Below are 17,462 nucleotides of genomic sequence, written 5' to 3'. Positions count from 1 at the left end.
ACAGTTGTCCATAATAACATAAACAGCAGAGGAACTTCGGAGCTGAGAATGGGATGGGGCAGTATGACAACGAGGAAGAACTTCATCATAGCATGTACAGGAATTGCCTAGATTACCATTGTCCAAATGAAGAAGGACTGTGAAGCAGACAATTACATTGATGCGAATAAGTTCTAAACATTTGCCCTTACTTCTAGTGTTGGTCAAATATTACAATGAACAATTTCCTTTTTATAGATTTTTATTACATACCGATTAGGTAAACAGCTAAAAAAGAATAAAAATCCTACTGCGCAGAATATGAAAACACAGTGAACAGAACAGAGATATTACACAAACGTGATGCCTATATGTAAGGCTATGTGAATTTTTAAAGATTAAAGATTAAATTTATTTATTTGAAAGGCAGAGTTAGAGATGGGAGAGTGAGAGATTGAATCTCTGCCTGCTGGTTCACTCCTCAAATCGCTGTAACAACTAGGGCTGAACCAAACTGAAACCAGCCAGGTGCTTCTTCTGGGTCTTCAGTGTGGGTAGCCGAAGCCCAAGCACTGGGGCCATCTGTTTCTTTCCCATATGCAGTTGCATGGAGCTGGATGGGCGGTAGAGCAGCCGTGCTCAGATGCGATGCCAGTGTCGCAGGTGGGCATTTTACTTGGTACACCAATATGCTGGCCCTACAGCATTCAATCTTAAAGCACATCAATATCCCATCCATATATTTTAACTTATCTTTTACAAAATTGTTACATCATGGAGAAGAAACCAAATGTAAATATTGTTTAATTTAGAAATTATACATCAACAAGATCGACAGTTATTAAATATTCCATATTGCTTTCCTAATTCAGTTCTATCACTTATAAGCTATCAAATCAACCTATGGAAGTTAATGTTTTACACAAGTTATAAAACAGTCTCACATTAAATACTTCGTTTTCTACTAAATGTGGTTTTTGTGTCTTTTGTACACAAAGTACCCTTTTTTATAGAAGAAGCTATATATTCACTTTGGTAATTTCAGTTATAATCAAAGGAAATGGGTCAGGAGGCCAGAGATACAACCTATTATTGATGAAAAGTGACATCGAAGAACCACACGCAACCCAAAGGACACATCAGACACGTGAGTTACAGGAATTTGGTTGGAAAGCAAGTCTAATCCCTTATATTTTAATATTTGAAGGAATCCCTCTAGTCAGTGTAATTTTTACCTTTATTCTAGTCAAAAAGTGTTGCAACTTTTAAGAAGTCAATGAAAACTATAAATTTTTATCAAGAGCATCTTGTTTTCTGATAATATATCTCTAGTGTACTTAGATTCGATAAGCAAGCTGGTAAACATGCTTATATTCAAGTGGAGCAGTAAATTAGCTGACAAAAGTTATCCATTTCCAGCAAATGTGTTGAGATTGACAAGGCGGAATTATGTTCAGAAAGGCAATGTTGGCTATAACATAAATGTTACGAAGGAAGCTTGCTGTCATGAATAACTCCAACATTTAGGGACTTAGTCCACTTCAGACCAAACTAAAATACAAAACCACAAAAACAAAACATCCAGAATAATAAAAACCACATTCTTCATCAGAGCTTCATTCCTCCTCTGTTGTACTGGTATCAGCACACACTTGGAAAACTGCTGCGTTAGTTTGTCAGAAAACAGCATCACTTCGACTTTTCAACTCTTTTCACTGTCACTGAAGGCTGATGAAGAAAATGGTCTTTTACTAGACCCAGCAAGTTGAAGCCTTCCCTTGAAGATGTGAGGAACATTTCAGTGGTCTTAGAAACTTGTCCTCTTTTAATGTAGAATTTGTTTCATAAAATTGCACCCAGTATTTTACACATTACAAATATGGTATAGAGAATGTGATATAATGACATGACTTGCTCTAGTTTTTGTATTGTGGATTTTAACACCAACGGCTGAATCCCATCTTTTGTCATCTTGTTCTATTTCACAATCCTGAAGTATCACATCTCTAGGATATTTACTTTCAATTTCCTGTTTTACTGGTTCTGGATTTAGATCTTTATCTTCAGTGTTGCCTTCTTGGATCTGTTCCTTGGTTGCAATAAGTCTATACAGTCTTCCCTCCAAAGTTGACTTTTTCTTGCTTCTTCACTACCAGAATACACACAATTGTGTGTATCTCTTCGACTGGCTGAACCCCTGCTAGAAAGGCCTTCTTAAACTCTGTAATAATGTTCTCAAAAGAATTTGTGGTTGGCTCAATACGTGCTAGAAAAAAAAATCAGTATTTAACAATTTTTTGGCATCAAATATTTTTAATTAGGATATTTAATCTGATCAATATTTTTCCTCTTGGACATCTAAAATTCATGCATTCAGAAACTGTTCTGTTAACTTTTTCAGTAAATAATCTTTGCTTATCTTCTGCCACAGTAGTCCAAAAGAAACCAGCATGTGTTTTACCTTGTTCTTTGAGCTTATGTTGTTTGCCTCTTAGATTAGCAAGCCTTTTCAACATTCTTCCTTTGCCAGCTTTCCAATCAATTGAGATTTTCTCTGTTCTTGCAGTTTCTTTGGGCTAAACTGATCTACTATTACTAGTCACTTTGCTATAAAAGGGCTTGGTGGTCAACGTTTTTTGACTTTTTCACCAGTTTGGTATTAGAAGATGAAGCGAGTTTGGCTACAGTTTCAGATGCTATGTGTTTTGAAAGTGCCTTATTTCTTTTTATGTTCTGAGAAGAACCAGTTTTGACACTAGATAAAATTGTTTTCCAGTTTTCTTTTTTCTTGGACATTTCTCAGATGCTAATATTGGCAGAGATGCTACTGATATTTTACTTCCTAGTGTTGTGGGTATTATGATGGTGGTGGTTACAAGCAATTCAAACAAGTCACATGTTCACAGATGTAGCGGCAGCTGTCAAATTTAAGGCTTGCTCACTTTCTCTGTTTATTGCTGGTATTTAAAGGCTCAGGTTTTGTGGCTTTAAGACAGCAGCTGAAAGTTTTGCTATTGTCAAACTAACATCTTTGATATGTAGAGCTTTCCTAAATGAATTAATGTAAGATGAAATATGTCGGCATGATATGCCCCAAGCACAGTGATTTGTTTGCATCTTAACATTTTGCTTTGGCTTTGCTACGATCATTGGTTTCTTCTTAATGTTGCTTTTAAGTTGAAATGCCTGCTTTAATATCATGTATTGACTCTGGGATCATCCTTAATTGGTAACAATGATACAACCTGCTTATCATCAGCAAAATTCTGATGATCTCAGGATGACGAGTCATCAGAGAACCAGCCTTGCGGTTGAAGTGACTTATCATTCAAAAATCAAAAAACAACAAATTCTTTCAAAACTCTGGAATTAAAAAATACTCCAATTCACTGATGGTGGTAATGTAAATTATTACAATGGAAGGCAATATGGAGGTTCCTTATCTTAAAATAGATTTACCATATGATCCAGCCATCTTATTCCTGGGAATTTATCCAAACAAAATGAATTTAGCCTATGGGAGTTGTCTGTATGCTGATGATAAATGCAGCTCAACTCATAATAGTTCAGATGGGAAATCAGTTAAGATGTCCACCAAAGCTTAAATGGCTAAAGAAAATGTAGTATACATATATACTACAGAATATTATTCAGCCTCAAAAAATGAAATTTTGTCTTTTGCAACAAAACAGATACAACTAGAAACCATTAAAATTAATGAAATAAACAAATTTCAAAAACACAAACATGTATTCTCTGATATGTAGCAGCTAGTATAGATAGGATTATTCTCTTCAGTCCATGTTTATACTACAGTGGAAATGTGGCTTGCAGTATTTTTTCTTCTTACTTGTTGAATATAAGACTAATGGCAAATTAAGCCTATTAAGACAGAATGAATTAAAGTTATGATTATGGAAATACTGGTGAAGAGAGGGAAGAAAGGGGAGATATGTTAGGAAGCTGGGGTATGCAAGGAGTGTGACTGTCCTCTTGGAAGCAACTATACCTGCGTGGTGCATGAAATCTGCATTCCTTATATTAATAAAGATCAATATTTAAAAATAAAAGAGTCGTCTTTTTAATAGCTTCAAAATAAATTAATCCTTAGGACTTAATTTAACAAGAGAAATTCAAAACTTATAGCCTGAAGATATAAAACATTGTAGAAAGGCATTAGAGAAAGTCCAAATAAGTGTGAAATATCTCATGTTCACAAATTAGGAAACTTAAAATTGTTGAGACATTAATATTTGCAAAATAGGATCTACAGTCCCCCAAAAAAATTTCTTCAGAATTCTAACACCTTTATAGTAACTGAGAAGTAAATTTAAAAATTCATACAGAACAGTGAAAACTATTTTTAAAAAAGCAGGACAACCAGGCCCAGTGTGGTAGCCTATGTGGCGCTAAGGTCCTCGCTCTGCATCTGCCAGGATCCCATATGGGTGCTGGTTGTAATCCTGGCAGCCCTGCTTTCCATCCAGCTCCTTGCTTGAGGTCTCAGAGAGCAGCTGAGGACGGCCCAAAGCCTTGGGACCCTGCACCAGTGTGGGAGACTTGGAAGAGGCCTCTGGCATCGGAGGGTTCAGATCTGGCTGTTGTAGCTACTTGGGGAATGAATCAGTGGACGGAAGATCTTCCTCTCTGTCTCTCATACTCTCTGCATATCTGATTTTCAAATAAATATAAATAAGTAGATATTTTTTAAAAAGTAGGATGACTCACTTTTCTTGATCTCAGAACTTAATGTAAAGCAAATAATAATCCCCATAGTATGATACTGGCACAAGTAAAGACATGGAACAGAATGAAATGTCTACATATGTATATCTACATCCACCTAGTATCAATAGATTTTCAACCGTGCCAAGACCATATAACGATCAAACAACATTGTCTTCAAAAATTTGTGCTTGGACAACTACACAACCAAATGCAAACGAATGAAGCTGAACCCACATTTCACGATACACACAAAAGTCGCAAAAACCAGACTAAAGATCTAAACTTAAGATTTAAACTACAGATCCCCAGAAAATACAAGAATAAATCTTCATATCTTGTCTTTGAAAAGACATATGAAAAGCACAAAGAACATACAATTAGTTGACTTCATGAAAATGCAAAACTGCTCGATTCAATGTATGGTGTCAAAAAATAAACTAAAAGAACAATTTGAAAAATGGGAAAACATACTTGCAAATTTTTTGATAAAAGACTGGCATCTGAAATATATAATCTTCTTTACAACTCAGTAATATAATAAATATTAATTAGCAAATGAAAATATTTCAAATAATCTAAATAAACATTTCTCTAAAGAAGATATGTATGGTTAACAAACACTTAAAAAAGAATCTTGGTTTGCAAATAACTGGGGAACTAGAAATTAAAAGGAAAGTTAGGTAAGATTTCATAATCTTTAGTGTGGTTAGACTAAAAAGTGGGATAACAGCGAGTGTTGTTGAGGATGTGGAAAATTTAAACTCCTCATATACTATTGTGAGAATGTAACATAGCATAGTAACTCTGGAAAACAGTCTAGTGATTCTTCAAATGATTAAACATAGAATTCCCATATTCAGGGCCTGGCATGATGGCTCAATTGGCTAACCCTCCTATTGTAAGTGCCTGGATTCCATCTGGGTACTAGTTTGTGTCCTGGCCATTCCACATCCCATCTAACTTCCTGCTTGTGGCTTAGGAAAGTAGGGGAGAATGACCCAAAGTGTTGGGAACTTGCATTCAATCCACATGGGAAGCCTGGGGTAGGCTCCTGTCTCCAGATTGGCTCAGCTCCAGCCTTTGTGTCCATTTCAGCAGTAAACCAGCAGATAGAGGACCTTTTTCCTCTGTGTCCCCTTCTTTCTGTAAATCTGCCTTTTCTATAAAAATACATCTTAAAAAGAATTCCTATATGCATTTAGCAATTCTACCCCAAAAGTGATATTAAGTGAAACAATGCAAAATTACATAAAATATATCACTCTAGGAATGGGTCTTTGATTTAGCTATTAATGTATTGCTTGGGACACACACAGCTCATACTGAAGTATTTAATTTTGCTTCCAAGCCCCATTTCCTATTCTAGGCTTAAGGTAATGCAGATCCTTGAAGGCAGCAGGAGATCTAGCTTAACTAATTTTAGATCTCCCCTACCTCTGTGGGAGACAAGGATTGAGTTCCAGGCTCTCAGCTTTGGCCTGGTCCAAACAAGGGTGTTACAAGTATTAAGGGAGTGAACCAGCAGGCAGAAGCTCTGTCCTTTGTCTATGGTTTTCTGCTTATCAAATAAATAAGAATAATAATAATATCAATGTTAAAGAACATTATTTGCTGTGAATTGTCATTCTCTATATTTTCTACTTGATATTTTGCAATCTATTTGAGCTAAGTCTCATCCATGGGACATTTGCTTCACTTTACTGTTTATTTATTAAATTACTTGGGGGCTAAAACAAGAACAGTCTGTTCAATGTCTACAATATAAAAAAGGAATTGGAATTCACTAGAACGAAAACAATTAAGACATTAACATGTCCTCATGTGATTTGTTATTATTCATATATCCAGGGAATGTTTTTTTTTTTTTGACACTTCAAAACTTTCTTTTCCTTGAAATTAATTGGCAAAACAGTAACCTAAAATATCAGGATGAGGGGCCAGCCCTGTGGTGCAAGGAATTAAGCTGCTACTTCTAATACTGGCATCATATATGGGCTCTGATTCAAGTCCCAGTTGCTCTACTTCTGATGCACCTCCTGCATCTGGGAAGGAAAAGCATCTGAGGATGGCCTAACACTTGGGCCCCTGCGGCCAAGTGAGAGCCAGATGGAGTTCCAAGTGTTTGGCTTTGGCCTTACCCCGCTCCAGCTATTGTGGACATTTGGGGAGCGAACCAGTAGATGGAAGATTTCACTCTGTCTCTCCCTTCCTGGTAAGTTTGCCTTTCCAATACATACATGAACCTCTGCAAAGTGTTTTGAAAGGGTCAAGCTGCATGCTTATGTTTCATCATGCCTATTTCTAGTCTCTCGTTACTGAAATGAGAAATGAGTAGAATTCCATGGGTGAGGCTAGAAATGAGGACAAGACTAAACTGACTACAATATGGCTTGGCTAGACACTCTAGTAGGAAAAACACAGCAATCAGGAAAATATTTTGGAAGAAGGATAAATTTAACAATGGTTTTTAACTGTAGTGTCATAAGAAAAGCATGCATTTATGGAAGATTTATCAGAATACCAGAGTTTGGGATAAGGTAGAGGCAAGGAAGAAAGTGCATTTCAGCTGAGGAATCACTCCACTTCTCTGCAGGCATTTTAACAGGAATTCATAAATTCTTATCATTCCTTCAACACTTGCGAGCAAAGTATGTTACAATCCTCTCTTTATACATCTGAACGCATCTTAAAAAACGGCAAGGTTCAACTTCTCCCAGATGGGACGGGACATAAAAACAGACTTAGGGAAATGGCTACCCTGAGTAAGGAAAAAGGTTCCCACGTGCAAAGGGACAAAAACAATACAAATTATGGGCACAGGATTTGAAGGAAAAGAAAAAGATAATGGGAAAGTGGCAGAGTTAATGGGAGTCTTTGGCAGATGCAGACATTCCAGAAGGCAGATATTAGGTAAGAATTTTGTCACCGAGTACTGAGGCTTCAAAATTCACAGGGAGATTCTGGGGCAGAATCTGGCAATGGGAAAATGAGTAAGAATTGTAAACAGTGGGCTTCTTCCTCAAACTTGGTGGTTGCCCAGCTGTACAGGATCCTCTCAGCTTCAAAAAGTTCCCCTATGCCATAAAAGTTGAACTATGTCCTCAAAGGGTCAATAACATAAGAGGTAACCACTTCATTCAATGAGATTTAAGAATTTAGACGTTTGGGAAACAAATTCTAGACTTAAGTCAGTTATCCCAAATAAAAGGTCAAAGTTAAATCCCTGAGCCCCAGTCTCCTTAGTTCCTTAATCCTGCTGGCTGAGGGACTGGTCTTATAAACTTGCCAACCCTTTAGTTTACAGAGGACAGGAAGTCCTGGGAGCCAGGGAGAGACTCAAGTTGTCTGTCGACTTTGCTCTGTCTCAGTTTCCATTTATGGCCCCCAGATAGCCAAGAGGGGCCTAAGTACCTAGGCCATCTGCTGCTGCTTTCCCTGGCACACCAGCAAAGACCTGGATGAGAGGCAGAGGAGCTGGGACTCAAACAGGTATTCATGAGATGCTGAAATTAGACAGTGGCTTAACCCACTACCCTGCAATGTTGGCCCCTAAAAGGTATTTTTGAAACACATCAGAGGAAAATAATGGGTTAGATCAGATATTTGATTACTGATGTATTTATTAACTCTGAATGCTTACCTCATGGGGATATATATCTATATTTAAATACATACATATATAACACATACCCTTATAATAAAAGGGCTTTCAAAAGTGTATTATGAAGAATTAATTTTTTTAAGTATAATGAGCTTCTTTATTTTTTTTAAATTTTATTTGATTGTATAACACAGTTTCACAGGCTCTAGGATTCCCCCAGCCCCTCCCTGTACCCTCTCCCCATGGTAGATTTCTCCACCTAGTTGCAGTATTACAGTTCAAATCCAATCCTCATTCTTTCATTGCAAGCATGTACTTTGCATACTGTCCAGTATCTTATTGTCCAGATAAGTTCAACAGTTTCTTGGAAAGAATTAATTTTTTAATATAGAATTATTTTTTCCACCAAATTTACTTTTGATTCCATACCTTGTTAACTTTTTAAAGTACCTTCAAATGTATTATACCATTACCTTGACTCTAAAGCTTATCTTTATTCATCATAGATGCCATCTTATGAAGATGCTTGCTCAGGGAATATTGTAATATGTGTGGGTATCATTTTCTAAAAATGCCAAGAAAATGAAGTAAGCTTATAAAAACCAGCCACCTGTTCTTTTCTGTAATGCAGTTTACATTAGGGAATCCATTAATTTTTACACTAACTTAGGAAAATAAATGACTTCATAGGAAAGTCAGGCATATTATAGCTTAGCAAGGAAGGGGCATAAAAAAAAAGGGAGAAAGAGGACCTTAAATTTCTCTCTTCATCTGAAGGTTTGCTAGATGTGCCATGCTAGGGGTGAACTGTACTCACCATTTATAGATAATGCACAACCTTTAAAAATACATTTTGTTTTGAGAGTAATTTCACATTTCTAGAAAAATTGGAGGGGGAATTCAGAGAACTCCTGTAAGTACGCACTTGGCTGCTCTATTCATGCACACCCCCCACGCTGCATTCCCCTAAACGGTTGATATTTCAATTACTAACTTCTGGCATTTCTGTAGTACATTTGCTAGAGTTGATGAGCCAATATTGACACACCGTTAACTGAAGCATGGCTTACATTAGGATTTGTTTTGTCCAATCCCTTCTATGCATACTGACAAATGCATGGCATTTATCTATCCTTACAGTGGCACACATAAGATTTTCAATGTCCCCAAACTGCCTTCCATTTACTCATACCTACCCTATGATCTTTATATTTTTTTAACCAATAATTTCTGTTCAGTTTTTTTTTAATAAGTCTTTTTTTGGATTAGTATTTTACAAGGAATCTAAAACTTACCGGCTCAACAAACTCAAACTTCTTTTTCTCTTGAACCTCTTGGATTTTAAATACATATTCCAAAGATGCTTCATAGAAGTTTTGATGTTCTCTGTCAATCTGTGTATCTGCCTAAAGAGGAGAACAAAGACAAAGCAGACATAGACGGAGATTATTGGTGGTTAAATGTAGACAGAATGTATTCTTGTTCTAATTTGAAACCTTAATTAACAAATTAATTCTTGGGCCAGGCACAGTAGCCTAGAGGCTTAAGTCCTCGCCTTGCTTGGCCATACCATATGGGCACCAATTCTAATCCCGGTGGCCCCGCTTCCCATCTAGCTCCCTGATTGTGGCCTGGAAAAGCAGTCGAGGATGAACCAATGACTTGGGACCCTGCATTCATGTGGGAGACCCAGAAGAGGCTCCGGCTCCTGGCTTTGGTTTGGATCAGCTCAGCTCCAACAATTGTGGCCGTTTGGGGAGTGAATCGGTGGATGGAAGATCTTTCTCTTTGTCTCTCCTCTGCTCTGTATATATGCCTTTCCAATAAAAAAAAATAAATCTTAAAAAATTTCTTGTGAAATGTTTTAATGAAATATTTATTATAACCCTTTCTTCAATATTTTAATAGAGATACATACATACAGAGTACTCTGGAAAAAAAAAAGAATTTACAGAAGAGCTATTAGATCTTCGTTACTGGATAGTAATTCTGAGTTTTACTAGTGGGAGACGTGCCAGAGAAAACCAAGAGGGCCACATCCTTAAGGAACACTCTTGGAAGGATAATGCTGGTAGCAGAGCAGGAAAAAAGAATCATTGACTCTGTCCTGATGAAGTTTCCTCTATGTCAGGTCCATTACTCTTTCTGTTTGCAAGAGAATTCTATTGATAAAATGTGGGAGAGTGTTACTGAGATAATGTCATTGTCTTTCTGACTTGCTTCTCCTCATTCTTCAATGTTGACTGTCATCATCAGATGTACTTTGTGGAAGTGACTGATTCAACAGAGTCATGATATTGCCTTTCCTTGCCTGGTATGCACTCCTTGCTGCCAGCTTAGAATAATGAAAGCAGATGAAAAGAAGGGGTTCTAGGGCAAACCAACTATCCATCAACCTTAATTTATGAACAGAAAAATGGTTTGCAGTCATTTACAATGATTATCGCACAGAAAACACCTGCAAAAATTGAAAGTTTTTCACCTTGGATATCAGCATCTTAACATTTCATTTGGAGCTCCTTTAAAAACAACAGTGTATGCTTAGTACACATTTTTATTTATAACAATAAATAAACCTGACTCACTGGAATTTTTAAAGTTTAGAAGTACAGGTTTTTCAACTAATACTGGTATACATGAATAACATATAAATACAGTAGGAGATGTTAACTGAAAACTTCTTGGCTCTCAAAGATCATTTAGGAAAATCAAGGAATCAACAAAAAGGGAATTACTATTCCACACACATCACCTCTCTTTTACTCATCACTTCAGGAGTAGGGAATGTCCCGTCTGCAGGCTGTGTAAGACCAGTGAAATCATTTGGTCTAACTCTGCCAAGAAAAGTGCAGGTGGGACCTGAAAGTCAATAAATCTACAGCAGGCAGATTTTTAAGTTGATAATTTTGCATGGTCCACAAATGATGCTATAAATATCCAAATGGCCCTTGGCAGAAAAAAAGGCCAGCTAACCAAAAATGCACAATGAATTATAATAATGATGAGAAATAAATGGTGGCAGTCCAGTCAATGTTTAACCAGCAACTCTTGGGGGAGAAAGGAGTGATTTTAGCATATTAGCTGATATTTGTAGTGTATACAGTGCATATTTGAAATGTACATAGTTTCAAATCACAAACTAAGCATCACTGAATGCAGGAGATGAAACAAAGTGCAAACAAGAAGCACAAACATCATTATGCACAAGGTGCAACAGACACAAGCATATTTTCGGTTTCAGAGGCAGCATTCTGTTCTACATTTTAAAGGTTTTATTTACTTTAAAAGGCAATGTCATTGATTGAGATACTTAGCACATGGCCAGAAGCTAAAATTGAGACATTTTAAGAGCCTAAAATGATTATTTATAGTCATAATTTATGATTATAGTCATAACTTATGATTATTTATTCAGAAGCAGTAGCAGTGCAGCCCAGACAGCTATCTTAAAAGATCTGCTTACAGGGTGGGCCCATTGCTGCTGTTCAGCAATCAGAATGTCAGGATGCTTCCCATATTCAGACAAGAGCGTCACTATACCTAAATGGTGCACTGAACAGAGCATATAAAGAATACTTCGTTCCTTCTAGGAGTTTGGAATTTGGGCACAGGCCAAGCACAGGTGCCTGTATGACCAACTGCTAATAAAGACTCTGGGCACTGGATGTCTAATGAGCTTTCCTGATACACACCTAGACAGCACTTCCCATGTGCAGTCACAATTCATTGCTGAGGGATTCAGCATGCCTCTACATGTCTCTGTGTAAAGGTAGCTCTCACAAAATTGCACCTGCTCACCTCCCAACTCTGCCTCATGCACACTTTCCCTCTGATGGAAGTTCTTTGTGTCCTGTCATTGTTGATAAAATACAGCCATGAAAATAACTAAATATTGGACTGTTTGAGAGGTCCTCTAGCAAGTCACCAAAATGGAGGCATTTTTGGAGTCCTTCACAAGACTATGAAGTCATGTTTTCAGAAGCCTATTAGCTGTACTATACCATCTCACCCACACACCTCAAAAATGAAAACAGCACAGAAAGGATAAAAAAGAAAATGATCATTTTTGCCATTGGCCAGCTGTGAATCTTTCCATCGCCACTGATATAGACAACTGAAATTCAATACTCCAAAGCTACTTTGCAAGGTCACCCAGAGTGTGTAAGACTTAAGGAATATGACAGCTTAATTGCTTTTCAGTGGATTTACAAAGGCATTTCTTTATTTGGGATGAAACGCTTCAACACATAAGCACACACTGTGCAGTTCACCAGTAAATACTTGGTATTAAATTTGCCAGAGACTGGCGCTATTTTATGTCAGGTAAGTAGGATAACCATATGATTTATCATTCAAACTGGGACAATTTTAAAACTGGAGGAGAGTACTAGTAATAATTATGCTGGAACAACAGGTGTAAACTGCTGTTTACATGGCAAAAGGGACTGTAAAGTCAGAAACTGAATTAATTTCACAGGAAAACCATATGGCTCTCCAGATACCCTAATTCCTCCCTAACTCCAATAAGCTCTCAATTGAAAGTAAGGGGATTGGCATCAGTGGTGTTTGTTGATTCATTCTCAGGGGAGAAAAGACTTAAGCTGGTTTCTGAAAAAGAGTAAGTGGAGACAAAATGAAAAGGGTTTGAGGGAGGGAAGAGAGTCAGCAATAGAGAAAGTATATTTACATCCAACAAAAGTTTGTGATTAATGGTCTGGATTAGGACAATCCAACCCAAACGAGAGGACATTTAAGGCAGAAAAGATTGAATGAGTATAGACCTCATCTCGCAGATACTGTAAAAACCTAGAACAGGCACAGACAACAAGCTAACTGCATTTCAAGGCTAACATGAGAACAGTACAGAACGCACATGTACGTGGTAGGGTTGAGTGCTTGCAAACATAAGGTCTCTTAACAGGTAAGGGCAAAGGTGTTTGACGTACCACAGCAAGAAATATATGTTGAAAATGCCCTTGTGAAAAACACAGGGAAAGTTGGAGATAAGTCTGTCACCAGAAATAATGTCACTATAACAGATAACTAATAAAATGAGAAACGGGAGCCATTTGGGAAACATGGTGATGGGTAAAGATTATATTGAATCATGAAGAGATGGTAACGCGAAGTCCTGCTTCTTTTAAGAGGTGAGAAAAAGAGGAACCTGTTAAAGCCAGTCTTAATAATCAGAAAATAAGTACACAGATTTCTGAAAGGAATCCACACTCTCGTTAGTTTTCCTTACATTTATAAAAGAAATAAATATTCATCTATGCACATTTACTTTTTATTCACTTCTAGGACAGGGAAATGTAAAGATAAATGAAATTCCACTATTAAAATATTAAGGGTAAAATACTCATAGTTACACAAACTTACTTTAATACAAACTTGGAATACCATTGTACAGTCTGATTAAATTTTTTCCTTTGCACAATTTTCTACTTCATGTCTTGAAATATTTTTAAAAAGCTTTAAAAATCATAACACTCCATTTTTAGTCCAATTATAGTTGTTTGTTTACCAAAAATATTCATTTTGTCATTTCAGATGCTCCTAAATCTTTGTATTGTGAATAATTCTCGATTCAATGTATTTATTCAGTTTATATGGGGCTGGCACTTTGGCATAGTAGGTAAAGCTGCTGCCTGTGGCACTGGCTTTACATATGTGTCCTTGTTTGAATCTATACTGTTAATACTTCCAAACCAGTTCCCTGTTAATATACCTAGCAAATCAGCAAAAGAGGCCCCAACTGCTAGGTTCCCTGCATCCATGCAGGATACCTGGAAGAAGCTCCTGGGTCCTGGCTTCAGACCTACCCAGTTCTGGCCATTCTGACTCAGAAGTGAACCAGTGGATGAAAGGTATATGTATATATCTTTCTTTGTAATTCTGCCTTCCAAATGAATAAATAAATCTTTAAAAAAGTTATTTTTATCCTTATATCTTATACCTTTTTTGTTTTCAGTATTTTCCTACGAATGAGATTCATCTCAATCATATATTTAAGTTTTGTTAAAATGTAGTGTCAAATTTACCTCAAGAATAACTGATTTCTGTTTCTCAAAAAAAAGTTTTGGAAGGCAGAAAGTGAAAGAGGGATTTGGAGACACAAATCTATCTATGTGCTGGTCCAATCCCTAACTGGCCACAGTAGGTAACATATAGACCAAGTTGAAGCCAAGAGCCAAGAACTCTATCTAGATGTCCCAGATGGGAGACACAGTCATGGCTCACCTTCCACTGCTTTAACAGCATGTTAGCAGGAAACTGATTCAGAAGTAGAGAAACTGAGACTTGAACCCTCACCCCTCTATGAGGTGCTAGTTTGCAGGCAGTGGCTTAACACCATAGTGACTCCCAGCATCGCTGAGTTCTTTATGTATCCACCAGAGATACAAATGGATCCCCTGTTTCCCATAATAACAATGGGAATTATCTTCCGAAGCTTTATTATTTTATTACTACTATTTATTTGTTTGAAAGGCAGAGGTACAGAGAAGGAAACAGAAAGAGACACTGAGAGAAAGGTCTTCCATTCACTGTTTACTTCCCAAATGGCCACAATGGCTGGGGCTATGCCAGGCCAAAATCATGAGCCAGAAGCTTCTTCCAGGTCTTCATGTAGATGCACAGGTCTCAGCACTCTGGCAATCTTCCACTGCTTTTCCAGACACATTATCAGAGAGCCATATCAGCAGAGGAGCATCTTGGACTTGAACTGGTGCCTAAATGCAACAGCAGTACTGCAGGTGGCAGCTGAATCCATATGCCATGAGGATGGACACAGTATTAACTCCTAATATGTTCAAAATGTCCTCTTATTATTAATTTGTATTATTTTAAAAACATTTGACTTACAAACTAGAAGTATTTATTATAGCTTATTTTCACTTTTTGGTGAACACCTTGTCTTGAGCCCATTGTCTTTTTTTTCCCACTCAAAATTTTGTATGTTTCTTCACATTGGCCAGTAAATACTTTTGCTACATAAGAGAGGGTACTGCCACATCGTAAGATGTTGAACTCTCTATTGCTTTGACTTTATATTTAGCTTAAAGTTTTTAGAAATTATTTATATTTGCACATTCAGGTCTTCAAGATTCATTACATTTTTATTGTTATGAAAGAATTATTCATTCATACATCAAATACAAATTCTTTTCATGCACTGTAAAACCTATAATCTTGACAAGTTTGTTTGCAATTCTCTAGTTGTACCCTCCGATGACCCGTCTAATCGATGGCTTTAGATTTGTGTCAACCTAAGCTGACCCTTCAATTTAGTTCTGGAAATGGACAGCCACTTATTTTCCATGAGCAGAATGAATAAGCAGTCAGTTGTGCAGCTGAGAAAGCACCAAGGGGTCTTTGGGAGGACAAGTTAACAAGCTTGGTACTGACAGAAGGACCCAGGCTGCTCTGGAAAGGGACCAATGACTCCTTCTGCCATGCCACTGAAGTAAAAATTACTTTCTTGGCAGCATTTCCCTACAGCATCAGTGATTGTTGAAGGAAGTCAGAACAAGCCAGTTTGTTTTTTGTATACATTATATATCCCCAGTGATATGCTTTACTACAACGTGTCTTGCTGTACTATGCTGCATTAGGAGTGATCTATTTAGAAAAGATGTGCCTGCTCGTTTGTGTGTTTCTGAGGTGAGGTGGGAGAAGGATGCCACTGTATCACACTCTTTTTCAGCCTCCAATTGCATACAAAAACAGATTGAACATTATATTACGCCATAGCCTAAGGAACTGAGGGCCACTAGCAAGGAAAGGATTAAACATTGAGCTATGTTTTCAGAAAACATTGAAACACATACTCTGGAGCACTTAAAATTAGAGTGAAGTTGTTATTTCCTTGCAATGGTTTAAGTAATGCATTGTCTAAGGGTGGCCTCTCCTGTTTGCCAAGGAAAATAATTTGTTAGGGACTCTAAAACCTACCCTTGGTGTTGAGACTATCAATTTTTTAATAGGGCAACTGTCCCGAATCCTCAGAAGGACAGAAGATGGTTCATGGTTGGTAACTAGGGATACTTCCCCGCACAGAGCTATCTCCACATCATATACACCCCCCATTCTCTGGCAGGTTCATTGTAGTGCAATATACAAGGAGAAATGTGAGCATGTAAAGCACTTTGAACATGACACATTATATTAAATGACAGCAAACAGTAAAAAAAAAAAAAATTAGCATAGCAGATTGTCTTCCATTTCACTTTAGCCACAAAAACTTTCTGGAATCACAGAATTGTAGCTTAAATCATACTACTTTAACAGCGTATGCTAATAACAGAAGGCAGAGATTAAAATGGACTCATGTTCATTTGGCATAGAGGTTAAGATGGCCGATAAGATGACTGTATTCCATACTGGAGTGCCTGGCTTCAGGTCTTGGCTCTACTCCCCATTCTAGCTTCCTGCCTATTTGGAACTGCAGTGAGGTGAGGGGAGCAGGTGGGAGGAGCATAGACAATAGGTCATGCTTAAATGGTTGTCTCCTTTCTACACATCTAGGGGACCTGGATTCAGTTCCTAATCATTCAGCCCTGGCTTTTGTGAGTATGTATGGAATGACCCAAGGGATGGTAACTCTTCAGTACCATCTGTCCCAGATCTTCCATATGGGAAACAGGAGCCTGATCATTTAAGCCATCACCATTAGCACCCAGAGTCTGCACTTGCTGAAAGGCAGAGTCAGGACTTGCTTGAATTGAACCCACACCCTCTGATACATGATGTAAGTACCTTAACCAGTAGGCAAAATGTGCAGTTGTCAAATATTTTTAAATAATAAGATGACCTTAACAAGAGTGAGAAAAAAAAAAAGAATCGAACACCAAAACAACATTTCTGTTCCCTTCTGAAGCTGTAAAATCATTGTAAAACTTTAATTTGTAGGGCATGCATTGATCCAAACTTGGAAGCCAGAGAAATAAAGGTCATTAGAAGAGCAGAAGACTGAATTAAATTTGAAGAGCATGGAGAAAAGGAAGAGGCTGTGGTAAGGGCAAGCTGTGCTGAGAGGAGGACTAGATGATAAATTCAGAAGAGGTTCTCTGCTGACATATAAGAGCCTCAAGAGAGAAACTGGAGATTCAAGGAGACTCAGCAGGTGCTAGCTTCCCTGGAAGTCCTAGACATC

The 17,462-nt window shown here is 37.5% G+C and overlaps 1 protein-coding gene across 3 annotated transcripts in view; it reads right to left on the bottom strand.

Moving 5' to 3' along the window:
* Positions 1-17,462, bottom strand: part of ARHGAP42 (Rho GTPase activating protein 42) — a 258,025-nt gene that overhangs the window by 52,187 nt on the left and 188,376 nt on the right. For all 3 annotated transcript variants that reach the window (XM_040976847.1, XM_040976849.1, XM_040976848.1), the window contains one exon: positions 9,604-9,714. In XM_040976847.1, the coding sequence (XP_040832781.1) occupies positions 9,604-9,714 (111 nt within the window). The remainder of the gene's footprint in view (positions 1-9,603; positions 9,715-17,462) is intronic.

Source organism: Ochotona curzoniae, unplaced genomic scaffold, assembly GCF_017591425.1.
Source record: "Ochotona curzoniae isolate NIBS_2020 unplaced genomic scaffold, NIBS_Ocur_1.0 contig_2723, whole genome shotgun sequence".
Lineage (NCBI taxonomy): Eukaryota > Metazoa > Chordata > Mammalia > Lagomorpha > Ochotonidae > Ochotona > Ochotona curzoniae.
The sequence above is the reverse complement of the archived record's forward strand: the minus strand, read 5'-3'. Positions and strand labels throughout refer to the sequence as shown.